This window comes from Miniopterus natalensis, chromosome 13 (genome assembly GCF_054644295.1).
Source record: "Miniopterus natalensis isolate mMinNat1 chromosome 13, mMinNat1.hap1, whole genome shotgun sequence".
Lineage (NCBI taxonomy): Eukaryota > Metazoa > Chordata > Mammalia > Chiroptera > Miniopteridae > Miniopterus > Miniopterus natalensis.
The window spans coordinates 29645110-29660957 of NC_142093.1; the positions used below are offsets into that span (position 1 = coordinate 29645110).

Below are 15848 nucleotides of genomic sequence, written 5' to 3' on the forward strand. Positions count from 1 at the left end.
TCTTTCTTTTCAATTTTAGAATCAACCTTGTCCTATGTTAGGCAGCTGGAGGCCAGAGTCAGACAGCTGGAGGAAGAGAATCGCATGCTGCCCCAGGTGGGTGACTCCGGGAGCTCGCAGCTAGTCAGTGTCCTTTGAGTTGGAGCGTTTTATTTGGAATTTAAAGTCTCAACTACATTCTCTCCTTTCAATGATAGAAATCATTTTGTAAGTAGCCATTCATCAGTGTGGAGTGTGATTACTTTCCATAATGACCATCATATTATCCAGATTCTTAAGCGTGATGATAAAGGACGCAGGTGTCTGAAATAAGAATGTAAAATAATTTTGGAAGGAAGAAGAGAAAAATGAAGAGAAGTAGAAAGTACTCTGATAACACTGCCCATATACATTGTGCATGTCGTTGGTGAAGACAGAGAAGGGACTCGTATTTAAATGAAAATTTTGCTAATTTATGAGGTAGACAAAGCTTAGGTAGTTTGAGGACTTCATGTTTTAATTAAATCAGTATGTTCTAAAGTTCTGTGTGATACAACAACAAAGTGATGAGAGTAATTGACAGTTTTTACTTTGGGGCTTAATTTCTTTTCCCTGGTGAATGTAAAGTGCACTTTGTCTGGGGTTTAATGCCTTGCCATATATTTTCCTTATAAAATTATTTCCGTGGGCTGAGATCCTTTGAGGCGGTGGTTCTTGGGAAATGTTCTGTGAGGAGCTGAACAAATCTGATTCTGGTTGCTCCCCTTTTCAGGCATGTAGACAGCAATGCATTTAAATATTTTATGAAAGTGAGCATTTAATCGCTGATGTTCTTTCCACATTTTGGTGATTATTTCTATTTCATAAGTGACTAAGGGAAAATTAAAACTCAAATAGCTACTAAACAGTAGTTTAAATGAAAATACAAGATTGGTTATAGTGCAGGAGGAAACATAGAAACATTAGTGCAAATATGCTTTGGGAAGACATTTAAAACAAAACTGTTTCTGCTCATCACTGATGATTTAGGCCATCAGGTACCGCATGTGAGAATGCCTGTCTCATACTTCCACTGGCCAGCCAGCTGGCTGGAAATCATGAAATGAAATGAAATGAAATGAAATGAAATGAAATGAAATGAACCTACTTATCTCCCTTCTCCAGCTATACAGATGTCAAAGTCATGATGACAGAAGGGCTTATCTGTATCATGAAGTAAAGTACTACGTAGAGTTTTTTTCTTTGCTCTTCTGTACTTTTCAAGTTTTCTTTGCCATTTTCCCTTTTATACTGCATTCACAGTATGACTGTGCTAGGACCCTGACTAAAAACTTCTCCGTTTCAAAAACTAAAAAAATATAATTAGTTGATTGTGAACATTATATATGGTTATATGATCTCAGAGGCAACTGGGAATGTAAATTAAGAGAAAGAGAAAAAGATGTTTCATAGTTTTCCTGTGAGTAGGAACTGGGGCTCCCATTAACACTGAAATGCTAGCACTTGTGCTATCTTATTAAGAGGAACTACAGATGCAAACATGATTACAAGATGGACTTCTAAAAATCTGCAAAAGTGAGTGTTAGTGGTCTTGAAGGGAAATCAAGAGTCTTCAACTGTACCTGATGTGTGTGTATTTCAATATATAGTACTTACATAGTTAAGAGTAAAAGAGATGAAAAAACTTTTCAAGGTGTAAAGTATTCAAGCATATGTTTTTAAATGCATTGCTATTTTCTATTAATGAAGATTGTTATTTTTCCCGCACAAGAAATGGCTAGGAAAGATCATGTTTTATTGAAACTAAGGTGTTACTGATGTGGGATGCCCCATTATGATATGTACCATTAAGAAAGAAGAAAGATGCCAATGATTTCATGTCAGATTCTTGCTGATTTCAGAGATGGTAAAATGGAAAAATGCTATAGAATTAAACAGTTATTTTTGTGTCCAGATTACTTTAATGCAAAGAAAATCCATTGTTTGAAATAAGCCATTGGACATATGCAAAGAATACAATAGATCTATCTCAGTTCAAGAGCATTATTTCCATAAAATTTCTGTATTTGTTAGTGATGTCTTTATTTACATCTAAGACAGATATGATAGAGCCACCAGTTGCAACTACTTGTGTAAATACAACTGAAAAGAACATACAGTGAAATTCATGTAGTGTGAATCCTCGTGTAAGACTGAGACTTGGGCTGGATAACACAAAGGATATGCAATTTCTTCTTAGATGTCAGTGGGACAATTACAAATAATTATGACATTTTCCTGCGGAAACTATTTCTGATTGCACGATGTTAGCTGATTTGCAAGGTCAAGTCAGTACAACAAGCTAACATCATTGCATAAATTAGCCTCAGTATCTGAACACTTGATTTTCAGTTTTAAGAGTTTGCTCACTGTGCCTTGATTAGAAGGTATTCTTTTTTGATTCCCAAGTTTTTAAAAATATATCCACTTGTCTTTGGATAAATAGGAATAAGAATATAGTTGGCAATTGGTATTCCAAGTATATCAGATATCTTTTGTGACTGTGTCCAGTTTCTTTGCTGATAACTTAGTGTTTAATTATGTAAAACATTTTCTTGGAGGAAGAAATCTCCTTAATGATCATTTTTATTCTTTATATAGAATTGCATATAATGAACAGAAAGTCACAATTTTTCCCTAGCAATACATATTTTAAAATAAGCAAAGCGTGTGTAATAGATGCTGTGGGTTTCTCTCTGGTTAGGTCCAAAGGCTTCTATTTCTTAATTTATAAGTGACAAGGTTCCTCCTAGCTCTTAAGTTTCCAAGTCCTAGAATGAAGGGTTTTCATTCAGGAACAGAGAGAAAAATGCAGTGAAAATAGAGTTGGTTCTACCCAGTGGTACAGGGGAGCCCACAGGAAGTGTGGATGGAATATCAGTATAGACACCATGGCAGGTCATTGCCCAGTGAGCACAGAGCTCTTTGCTCTGCCACAGTCTCTAGAATATCTTACAAGGACCATTGAGCTGTACCTTAAATCCAGTTTGTGAACACAGTACTTAGAGGTGTCCTAAAATAAGAACAGTGTCATTATTTTCAGAAAATGCAGTAGTATTTCATAGGTATTGTTTGAGAAGGAAATGTCTTTTTATTTTATTAATTTTGATAGAAAACAATATGAGATCTACCCTCTTAAAGATTTTTAAGTGTACAATATTGTTTTCTATGGGTATGATTTGTTCATTAGATCTCGAGAACTTGATTTTCAACACCCCATCTCCCCCAGCCCCTGGCAACCACTCTTCTATCCTTCCCTTCAGTGAGCTTGACTATTTTAGATATCTCATATAAGTGGAATCATGTGGTAATTTGTCCTTTTGTGACAGCTTATTTCACTTGGCATATTACCATATGATCCAGCAATCTTACTTCTGGATATTTATCCAAAAGAATTGAAATCAGGATTTCAAAGAGATAGTCTATTCCCATGTTCACTGCAGTACTATTCACAGTATCCAAGATGTGGAAGCAACCTGCATGTCCATCAGCAGATGAGTAGATAAGTAAAATGTGCTATATGCATACAATGGAATACGAATTGGCCTTTAAAAGTAGGAAATCCTGCAATATGTGACAACGTGAATGAACCTTAAATATGCTTTCTGAAAGTTGGTACAAATGATCATTAGCAGTCCCCTGAACTTAGGTATTCTTTCTTGAACACATAAACTAATGTAAACATGTTTTTACAGAATACACTTAAAAATATTTCAAAGAATTGCATCTAACCTCTCAAAATACACACAATGCTAAAACTGCTCAGACTGTTCTGTGAGCTCCATTCTGTGTATATTAATGTGACATGAACTCTAAATGAAGATTGTGTGTTACTTAAATGTTGCTGCCGTCTGTGAAATTTTACTAACTGGAGTGAGGTAGAGTCACCCACAATGACATAAGTAGGAATTTATGAAATAAAAGACCCACTATGGTGTAAAATTATTGTAAGGAATTTTATATAAAATTGAAAAGGAACATACCTATTACATGTATACATTTATACGTAAACACAAACTTTCTGTGGATAGATTTTCAAAGTTGGGTAGAACCTTACCTATCACATTGGACAACCCCCTCTTTAAGTAAAGGCATCTAAGGTTCAGAGGTGATGAGTATAGTCCTGGGCAGACTCAGACCAAGACATAGGCCTACTCAGTGTTCTTTCTAGCACACACAGTGCCTCCTTTAGTCACTTCATACCATTCATGTAATTCAGTGTAATTGAGCTGTTAAAGCTATTTTTCTTATTGTCAAATCCTTTTTTGTTTAACACATCTTAAAAGTTGACATGGTATCTGATTAGCCACCTAAGATTTCTTAAACATTTATTTTATTTCTGATTTAAGACAAATATTCTGTTTATCTTAAAGCATCATAAATTTTTAAAAATGCATTTTATAGAGTCTTCTGACACATTTTAAAATACTTCAGAATCATTAAATTTTATTGTACAAACACATATGGTGACATCTGCATGAAAAACTTATACTTAACAGAATGTGGAAAGAGACGGCCTTTTTCTTCAGAGTGCATTGGAGGTAGATGGGTAGGAGAACAGATAGTTACAGTTGCAGTTTACAAGGTGTATGATATTTTAGCCCAAATTCAGAAGCCTTGCTTAGGTCTCTACTCATTCCATTGCCCTTCTCTCTGGCCATGAGGACTTTCCATTGAGGCCTGGTCAGTATGGTTACGTACTGTATCTGCAGTGAAGTCTGTTCATCTAGACAGATCCTAAAGCGGACACAGAATACCTTTCTGATGATTTTATTATAGATAACACCACCCTCTGAGGACATCAGGCACTATTCAAATGTAACAGTGAGGTAAAAGCTTCTCTAAAACGATCTCACCTATCCTGTGTTGAGTTTGGATTTTGCATCATTAATAGGGCTCGAGACGTGAAACAAGCAGTTTGCTGAGATTCCGAAGTCAATTAAGTACATTTGTTAAAAGCCCCCCTGGGAGATCCGCTCCCTTCATCCAGTGTCCTGGCACCAGCATCTGTCTGGAAAGCGCCCTGTACCTCCTCTGTGCCCCAGGCACCATCCCCAAATCAAAGCGCCCTCCTGTCGACACCTGCACTTCAGAGGTTCCCAGGGTCAGTGCGGGTGCCCTGCCCGCCTGCCCAGTGCCCTGCCCGCCTGCCCGGTGCCCTGCCGCCTGCCCGCGCACTGCGGGCCTGGCAAGTGGTTTGAGAGCCGCAGCAACTGGGAGCACACAGGGGGCCCCCCAGCACGTTTCTGTTTGTTGTCCTCGCACAAATAAGCGTCCAAGTTTAGGAACAGGAAGGAAAAGTCTCCGCTCGTGTGATTTGGTGACAGTGTGGCCTGCACCGCAGCCTTTCAGCGGCCGGGGCAGGGGCAGGGCCGTGGCCAGGGCAGTGTGTGACAAAGGGAGGACCTGCGAGAGCTGCCAGAGGTGCTGGGCGGGGCGCAGGAGCTGAAGGAACCGCGCCTCGCTCCCAGGACAACCCCGGGCCCGTCCCATCTCCCCAAGCTCCCCCCTGGATCTCCAGCGGCTGGGCGGACAGGGCTGATTCTCTCTACACAGGGGTTTCCCACAGGTGCTTTTTCTTTTTTGCTGTGGAAATACTTAAGGTTGTTCCTCTTTCCCCTTTTCACGTTTTTCTAACATTTTTTGCAAGTCACTTTTGTCTTGTGGGGCCACAGATGTATGGCTCTTACAGGGCTTGAATTGCTCTAAAAAAGCATCTAACTACTGCACAGAAAGCAGGCGCATGTTAATGCTTCCCGGGTGCTTAAGGCAAGTGGCGGTGGTCTTTGTTATTTCATGGAAATTTCTGTCTGGTGCTCCTGAGCAGTAACATGTGCAACAAAATTTTTTTTCACGGATAGGAACTCGAGGTTGCACAACCTGCGTAGAATCCCGATGCTACTGTAGGAGAAAAAGTTAAACCTGTTAAGGGTTGGTTGCTGCTAGAGTCGTATTTGGGAAAATACTCCACCAGAGGAATAGTGCTTGTGGATTAGCATTTTCTCTAAATCACCATAATTTAGATAATTAAAGAAAAGAAAAAAAAAGCTGTTAGGTATAGTTCAGTAGAGTTTTCAGAGGACAGATGGGAGCTACACCAGTGGCGTGCGGGTAGTGAAATAAAAGAGACGAATAGATACGGAAAATAAATTTATGGGGGAAAAGTCACACTGGAGAAGCTACGTAAATGGAGACAGGGTTAAGGGGAAAATGAAAATCTATGAGAGAAAATATCAGTAAAATTTATAGGAAAAAAATGTCAAAAGCAACATGGAAGGCCCTCAGAGTGAGATTTACATCCATCTGTGATTCCCCTCATGCTTGAAGGTTCTTGTTTGAGAATTTCTGATACATGATAAGAAATCTTCATTCTAATGAGAGAAAATAGGTGAAGTAGCATAGAAAATATAGCTATGCCACTTATTAAGCTTATTAATAGAATTGCTAAATTTTAATAGTACTCTATTATTAGGGATTATGGTATCGACAGTTCATATTTAACAGTGTTGCCTTTTTATATCTACACTGGCATGTTAATAATTCTATCACTAGGGCATATTAAATTGTTGCCTTTTTTTTTTTTTGTAGTAGCCATAAAAATAGCAGCATTTCTGTTATCTGCCCTTGGCAGAATTTGTCCCCAAAATGATGGGATTCTCTCAGCATCAAGTTTTGCTGTGTAGTCATCCCAACTGGAATCACAGATGTGTGAATGAGAAGCATTATGGAGGGACATTTGGGAAAAACTCGAGATGAAACTAGAAGAGAAACGTTGCCTTGTCGAAACGGTTTTCCACTCTCCTTTTGCTATTTTAAAAATCCAAAGTCAAGTCAAAAGTTAAAAAAAAAAGTTAAAGATGAAACAGTCTTTCCTTTTCTAACAGGGTAAGGAAACGGGCTCATAGAAAGTGGAAAATCTTGGGCACTGTTTGATTTGGGAATTAAGGGTAAATTCTATTGAAATATAGATATAAAAGTAGGCAGCTATGAAAACTGGGCATGGCTGAAGCTGGTGAAGATGCTGAGGCTCCTGAGCACAGCCTCATTAGTCTCCATTTCCTGCTGGAGGTCACCACCTCTGTGGTTGATGTGTCTAAAGAGGCGTCTACACCATGCCGTCCCCTTCATCTGGTTCAGGCCTTTCCTACAATGACGTTCAGGCATTTTTAAAAGTACTTATAGTTTCTTTCTTTGCTGTAGCCTGAGCAAAGTGAAGGTGCTTCTAACACATAAAAAAACTAAAGTTGGTGCCTCTTGATAATTGGTGGTTATCTGTATCCTCTAAATATTAAGTAGACAAATATAAATGTAATATAGGCAGTATTTGTGTTGCCTAAATATAAATATAAGGTGTCCCCAAAAATGTGTACACAGTTTAACAGCTGATAGTTCAATTTTGAAAATGAAATGTATTTTAATTTTTCAAAGTGTGTGTATACCTTTATAATTACTCAAAGTGTGTGTATACATTTTTTGGGACACCCTATATACTATAGCTAATAAATGTAATATAAACAAATTATATTCTTTGACAAAATAAGCATTTAAATTTCTAAGTGATTTGAGACTTTTTACCAAATTATCTTTTAAAAGCTATCGTGTGAGAAATAAGCAAATTGTAACTATCATTTTAGAAAGCTGAGAGAGTCAGCAGTGACTTTGGACTCTTGTCAGTAATCCGTGGCTAAAGGAGGTCCTGTGACAATGCTGGGACAATCACTAGCTGGAGATCAGCACAGCTCGGCGTTGGTCTAATCAGCGGCAGGGCCAGGACAATGCCTCTGACCTCTGTGCGTGTGCCTTGCCTGAAAGAGGGTTGTTCTAGCTGATGGGGCAGTTCTTCTCAGTCCTGGAAATCCATGGCTCTCTATCCAGAGGAAGTCTGTGTTTACATGTCATGTCCACACAAACCAGGGGTGTACCCCTTTTTATTTTGATATAAAGTTCCTTAAAACTACAACTTTATACCATGCTTGGTCTTTCATTTACAGGTATTGATTTATGCCATTGTGGGTTATTCTACCTCACTGGGTTCTAATGTTAGTACAACTTCATCAGGTAGCTATGAAACTTGCTTACATCGTGCGCACTTGTGGGTATATATCTTTGACTCGCATCACACCAAATACGCATGTGGTGGATGGAGCTCAGGTACTAGGCTAAGCAGGGTTAGTTTTTGTGTGTTTTGAGAGATAATGTGCATTCTCTAAAGGGTTTTTTTTAATTCACTATATAAAATTATGTGTAATGAACAGGAAGGCACTGTTTTCCCCACCAATATACTTACTTAAAAGTAAAATGAGTGTGATAAGTCCTCATTGCTTTCTCTTTGGTCAGGTGCAAAGCCCCCTGTTGCCTTATTGGTAAGTTACTCTTTCCAGCCCTTAACATTCAGAGCCCCGGGATCAATGAAAGCTGGGGTCCGTGTCTTGTATCCACGCAAAGTACCTAGGTCGTAGGATGAGGGGGTCTCTATTGAGGAACAGATAGAGAAATGGGACGGCTGAGTTGGCTCTCTCCAGGGGTGGAGAGGAGCTCCCGGGAAGTTGGGGGGTAGCATCACTGTCCAGGGGGCGCGGAGCTCTTCGCTCTGCCACGGTCTCTGGTATCTGACAAGCAGCCTGGAGCTGAACTTTCAATCCAGTTTGCAAACACAATATTGCAGAGAGTGCCCCAAATTATGAAGTCTTATTACTTCTAAAAAATACAGCGTTATTTCTTAGGTGTCAAATTTGAGAAGAAATGCCTTTTAAAAGTTGGTACAAATCATAGTAAAGATCACCCGAATTTAGGAGATTTTCTCCTGAGACCATAAACTAATGTAAACATTTTTAAAAAGGCTCATGTAAAAATAGTTCAAAGGACTTCATATAATAAATGGAGACATGACATTTCAGAGAGAGAAAAATTTAAATTATGATAGAGTACCGTATAGGACATGTTAGAAAATTAACTTATTTACCTTCATACTGAAAAAACTGTATATTCTTTATTTTGAAATGTAATGTATTTTTCAGTAATTCCATTCAGAGATAAACTGAAATAAATTACTGTGAAAAAACAGACATGCGATAGCACATACTAGTTTTTGCAGTGTGACTGCATATAAGTCGAAGTCTGCTTTACTTGTGATACACAGAAGGAACAATGTCCAGAAGAAAATATTTTTTCAGAGACTATCAGATTTATTGGATTTATTCTGTAGTCTAAAGCATCTGAAATAGCAGCCAGCAAGAAGTGGGCTGGGTCTTTCCTTAGGTGGTGTGGTTGACGCAGAGAATGAGAGAGGAGGTGTGGAGGTAGACTGAGGCTGTGATCAGTGTTGCTCTTACAGTTATATGGAGCTTGTATATAGTATCTTTCAGGTTATGTGACACTGAGCCTATATAACCTGGTAGCATGTTAACCTAAGAAGCTCATTAGAGGAGGTGAAGGAGCATATGAAGTAAATTACAGGCGTTGCTTCATTGTTTTATGACTTGGGGGCCTTCGGTGGCCAGGTATGCATTCTAGCAGATGATTTAGGGCTTATGAGTTTATTCTAGAAATTCTACAAAGTAGTTTCTGTGTCAGTGAGCAGTGGAATATTCTGATAAACAGCCCGCCCACATTTGCAAATGCGGCATGACTGAAAGTCATAGATTGTGTGCACTTAGGCCACAGCAGTGCAGTTGGCGAAACAGAGGGAATCGGTTCCCTCAGCCCTGTGTCCGGCTAAGTCTGGTCCTGACGGGCCGCTGACCGGCTGCTGCAGTGACGTCTGGCCCAGCGGCCCCCAGCCTTCTCCGGGCTGAGACAGTCCCCCCCGTGCTCAGGTTCTACCCTGTTCCAGGCCCAAGTCCCGCAGAGAAAGCACTGCTGACCACGGCTCTCGTGCTAGGCCCAGAAGCGGAGGTGGGAAGGCAGGGTTACTCTCGGCAGAGACAGTTCACAGACTGTCCCTCCCTTTTGAAAGTGCTCAGTTGTCCTTGGTAGAAGTGTCTTTACCTGGTCAGAGCCTTTCCTTTGGGAGCACTCTGGTCCTCAGACTTCACTGTGCCTCAGATATTTGTGATTTCAGGAGCTGCTCTGCTGCGGCCCGCGGATTACAGCAAGCCCTCTCTCAGAATTGTTATCCCTTTGAGATTTTGGGGACTCCCACAGTGTAGGTTAATGGAGTAGAAGCAACTTTTGAACTATTATTTTTTTACAAAGAGCAAAATAAAAGAATAGGGAGGCAGCTAACCTACTTGCCTAAAGCTCTTGGACTAATTGTTATTTTAGCAGTTTTATTCCCCCAGTTCAGCGATTTTCACCCTGTGAGCCACATGAAGGTTTAAAGCACGCAACACCTGACTCTTCAGGCCGGGGCACTGACCTCTTTTCCCTTAGACCGTCCAGTAAAACAAGGACAGCAGCCAACACAGCAGCTGTCCGGTATGAACGCCCTGTCTTGAGCCGTAAATATACAGGTCACATAATAGAGCTGCATCTTAGTGGTCACTTTGCATAATAATGTTGTGTTTGATTGTTAATTCTTGGTACCAGAAATCCTTATATACAAGTATACACACCTGATTTTTTAAAAATTTATCTTTATTGTTGAAAGTATTACAGATGTCCCTTCCCCCCTCCATTAATCCCCTCCCCCAAGGCCTTCACCACACTATTGTCTGTGTCCATATAAGCATATAAGTTCTTTGATTAATCTCTCCCCACCCACCCACCCACCCCCACCCCCACCTTCCCTCTGAGATTCCTCAGCCTAGGCACCTGATTGTTTTTAAAGTTATTTTGGAGCAAGAAGGGTAGGTAATTACTATTATTCTTGTAAATCAAAATTATACCAGATTGGCAAAAAATATATTTGTGAGTGTGCTGCAGAATTTTAGTAATTAGTCTACATGTGCCATGAGATAAAAAGTTGAAAACTGCTGATCCAGCCATTGCTCTTAGCAGTTATATTAGAAAAAAGACTGAATATAGAAATGAAAGGATCACAGGAAAAATGTAAATCTGACTCAAATGTAGTATAGCAAATAAAGGCTTTGGTACCATCCTTTCTTCACCTAAAATGCCTCTTACTTGCAACAGAACAACATGCGAGGCAGAAGTTCTAATGTTTGACAGATAACAAATAATAAACCCGGGACCAGATGGGAGCCATCCTGGACTTACATAAAAGCTGGCTCTGAGAGAGGAGGCTTTTTAATAGCCAAGATATATCAGCTGCTCTGACACCCAAGGCAGGTGTGTCATAATGCCAAAAAGAGGGATTTTTTATTTACTTAAACATTTTCATATGCTAGGAAACTTAACAGCCACACTATAGAAGTCTCATAAAGGAAAAGCATAAAATGCACACTCAGAAACAGATCTCAACTCCAGTAAACTTGATCACAAATAACTGTGTGGGAACAATGGGTCTTTGTCCTTTTGGGTGCCAAGCTTCTGCTGAGTGCCAAAAGTTAGCAGAAGCTACGCTTAGAATTTGGATGACATCTTTCCAACAGAGAGTTTTAGACAAAGGGGGCTGTAGCAGCTTTGCATTTTGAATTTGGTTATTTTGTTTGGGACCAGCCTTGCTCACTTTCCATGCCCTGTTCCTGCCCCACTCCTGTTTCACTTCATGGTTCTTTAAGCTGCAAAACTCACATGCTTGTCCGTAAGCTCTGCAAATGGTAAGATAGTTGGTGATGGCAGCTCAAGTTCCTTGCCGACTTCAAAGGACTTTGGAGAGGTCTGTTTAAGACTGGACTCTCTAAGCGGTCACTTGTGAAGAGGTGGCTCATGTGGCCGTCGGGCATTCATCTGTTTTTTCTGGAAGGGGATTTTCTTGGTTAGGGAAACCAGCTCTACGGAGCCTTTGGCACTTGAGAATGAAATCAAGGTGGGCCTGAGAGCAGGTAAGGACAGCTGCCCCTCCAGTGTTTTTCACTTAGTACCCTGCTCAGGGTCTTGATATTGACAGAGTTCTTTAGAATCAGCCTTGAGAATGGGGTAAGGCATCTCTCAATTTGGCTGGTTTCTCAGGTCTATAAATTGAAGCCCTAGGGATTTTAATAAGGAATAAATAGGGCATTAGGAATAAATAAGCATTTAATTGGTCTTTAAACCAGCAGAAAATGTTTGATGTTATCACACTGAGTTTTAATACCTTTTGCCTTCTGAAATTACATTTTGTTTTCAGTGTATGTTTTATGTTAATTTTATTTGAAGGCATCAGTCCTACTTGTTTTAAGTGTTCAGAGTCTGAAGTCTTTAGGACGCAAGGAGAGACACTGTGGGGCATCAGAAGGACAGTGTCCAGTTCTTTTATTTTACACTCTTCTTCCTTTTAAATGCAGGGTCGACATTTGTTTTTGTCACGAGCACTGACTGCAACCCGAGTGTCAGCTGCGGTCCTAACGATTGGGCCCCAGGCCCCTGTGGTGACTATCTCTGTTTTGTAGGTGAGAGAATGTCCACTAATGGGCAGAGGTGAAGTTTGTGTCCAGCTTTTGTTACCACTGGTCTAGCAAGTTTTTTTTCTGAAACCTGTCATGTGGCAAGTGTGTTTCTCTAGAAGCAAGACAGCTACAAAACCACCACCACCATCCCAAACAAACCTCTGGGGTGGTATCTTTGGGTTCTGAATTTGGAATTAGCCAAGAAACCCAGTTTAGTTTCTAGTCCATCTGTTTTGCTATTCACTGAGAGATTTCATCCCTCTAACGATTTTCTCAGCATGGGAAGAGTTCATCCTTTTGTCAATCTTCAGGACATTTCTAGGCCCTAGATAAATAACAGAGGAAAGAATATTTGCCTACTTATCGCTTATCTTTAAGCCGCCCGCCTCCTCCTCCAAAATTGCCCCTGACTATTGCGTTCTGCAGCAACCTTCTTGTCCTCTCTACCGGGGTTGGCACTTCTTTTTTTCTTTTTTTCTTTTTTTTTTTTTTTTTTTTTTTTAGCAAAAGGCCCGATAGTATTTTCAGACTTAGAACCATATGGTGCGTTGCAACTTTTCATGTCAGCAATTGTAGCACCAGAACAGCTGAAAACAGCCACAGAGAATATCTAAGTGAATGCATGGGACTGTTCTAATAAAACTTTATTTACACAATAGGTGAAAGGGGCTGGATTTAACTCTGCAAGTAGTTTGCTGACCCCTGTTCCACATTAGAATAATTTGTCAATTATTTGGGTTATCTCTTAATATTAATGTGTTTTTTATTTGGGCTCTCTCATATTGTTACATAAATTTTCATTTGTACATAAAGAATTTATTATACACATATACTTTTTTCAATACTTTTTTTTTTTTCATTGGTTTAAGTTCCTTTGTCCTAGCATCCAAAACCTGCCCTAAGTGATCAGTATGAACCAGAGGAGTCACTGAGCAAGAGGCGAGGTAATTTTTCCTAACAAAACACTTAGCTTTGGAATGAAGTTGTTGGAGATGGAGATGTTTGCACTTGACTTGAAAAGACAAGTCCTCCTGTACAGGAAGGACAATTGTTGTTGTTCTGTCCGCTAGGAAATTTGCACTTTTCTGAGACACACAGGTATGGTAACTGAAGCTGTCCTTTAGTGAGTGATTGATTACATTGTTTTTGTGTCCCTGCTGTTCTCGCATGTCTTAGGGATTGCTGGTTAGATAGCACGGGGCAGGTTGTCTCCAGAATAGACACCACAGGCTGGCAGCTTGGAAAGAACATGGATTTCTATACAGTCCTTCAAAGATGAGAGAAATTCTAAATCCATGTGTATTGGTGAGTGAGGAAAACCATTTCCCGCTTAGGCGGAGGTCAGGAATCAGCATCACTCTTTTCCCTGAGACGAGGGCATTTCGTGAAAGAATGAGACATCGGGAGATCCCGGTAAGGGTTAAGGGAATGCTGTTTCTCAGGCCCTTCATATTACTATCCCCCTTCCCCGTGATCTCTGCAGACACGTGGGTTATAGTTACGGTGCATGGGGGCGTGGACGGGAAGGAAAGGAAAGGCTGCACCGGCACGGTGCCTTGGAAAGTGCGGGGGGAACAACGGCTGGTCCGTGTGCCCAGGGCGTTCCTGCGGGTCAGGGTGAGACCTACAGGAAAGTGGGAAGGACCCTCACCTGTCCTGTTGTCTTTGCCACTAGGACCAACTGACATGAGAGGAGCCAAGGGGTGGAAGAGAGCTTAACAAGGGCCAAACGTATTGGCAGTGCCCAGGTGGTGACCGTAGCAGCCTCTCTGTCGCAGTTACTGTTTCCAGAGGCCTGGCAGTCAAGTTCATTAGCCACCCTCGCAGCCGCCCCGTGAGGCTGGCAGACCTCTCGGTATCAGCGCTGACAGCGACTTGCTGAGGGTCAGGAGCGAGCCGCTTATGGAGCTCACTAGTCTTTGAGTCGTTTTTCTCTTGAGTAGGCAAAATACTTTTCACTTTTTTTTTAAAAAAAGACACCTCTAGCCAGCCTTACAATTCTTTTACTGGTTAACCTGTTTTTTTCCCCAGGATGATACTACGGCAAAAATTCTAATTTTAAAAAAGTTCCTTTTTAAAATTTGCCTTTTCTAAAGCTTTATGATGTCACTTTTCAGAATTTCCTAATCAACTTTTTAGAAAAATTTAGCTATGCATTTTAAAGTTTAGCCAGGTCCTTTACTTGAGTAACATGCTCAGAATGTTGGCCCTTTCATTACTCTTAAGTCCTTCACCCAGAAACTTCAGAAAATAAAATTTTTTAACGAGGCAGACTTGTTTTTTCGGCATTAGCTGTGATCAAAGCTTGTATGGAAGGATTAGGTAAAACTATTTTAAATTTCAGTTATTTATGCTATCTTTTATCCCTAGAATCTAGGCTAGACAAAAGCAGTAATCTCACTAATTGAAATTAAAAACATTCACATTTATCATTAGATTGGCACAGGGATATTCATTCAGTGAGAAGTGATTACTGGGTTTCCACTGCTTTTCTTAGTATAACCAAAACAACCCTTAACAAATATGGAATGGGATTTCTTTAGGTCATGGGTGGGGGATGTCTTGGACATTCATTCAATATTTTACGCCTCAAATACTTTTTGTGTCTCTTATGGACCAATGCTATTTTAGACAATAGGTATACAGGCTTGAATAAGGAATTTGTGCAGCTTACATTTTAGTAGGTGGTGGATCATTATTTAAAAAAACAAAAATATGTCATATCTGGAAGTGATAATCACTATGAGGAAAACAAAAGCCGGGTACAGCATTGGAGAGTGTCCGGAGTGACAGAGCATCTTACATGGAGTTAGAAAGGCCCCTCTGAGGAAGTGACATCTGAAGGGACCTGAAGGAAGGACGGACTGTAGCTGAAACAGTGAGAGGGAGAGTAACGAGATGAAGTCAGAGAGACAGGCAGGGAACAGACCCCGGGGGGCTGTGTTGACCAAGGTCAAATGTTAAGATTTGGGTCTGAACTGATGGAAAGCCATTGGAGGAATTGGGCAAGATGCGAAATCACCTATTAACATCCTCAAAGGTCACTGCAGTGTTGGGTAGAGAAGACAGAGGCAGCGAGAGAGTACAGACATAGGGACACTTGTTAGGGAGCTATCTTGATGGTCTAAGGGCTGATGGTGGCTTGAACGAAGTGGCAGGGTGGGGATGGTGCGGAGAGGGGCTGGATTCCCAATATGGCAGAGCTGAGAGTGCTCTGTGACAGGCTGGGTGTGGAATATAAGGGAAAGAGACCCCGCGTGGCTTCACAGGCTGGGCACTGACAACCCCTGGGGGAGCTGTTCCCGCAGACTGTGCAACGAATGGCGCCCCAGGGGTGGTTCAGCGTGGCGGCTCCAGAGGGAATCTAGGGCGACTCCTTGGGTTTTGATGTAGGCAAGTGTA

The 15848-nt window shown here is 40.7% G+C and overlaps 1 protein-coding gene across 6 annotated transcripts in view; it reads left to right on the forward strand.

The window, feature by feature from the left end:
- Positions 1 to 15848, forward strand: part of CCDC85A (coiled-coil domain containing 85A) — a 147420-nt gene that overhangs the window by 109754 nt on the left and 21818 nt on the right. For 5 of the 6 annotated variants that reach the window (XM_087823573.1, XM_087823574.1, XM_087823575.1 and 2 more), the window contains exon 3: positions 20 to 96. The exons of the other annotated variant lie outside the window; for it this stretch is intronic. In XM_087823573.1, the coding sequence (XP_087679699.1) occupies positions 20 to 96 (77 nt within the window). The remainder of the gene's footprint in view (positions 1 to 19; positions 97 to 15848) is intronic. 6 annotated transcript variants of the gene reach the window in all.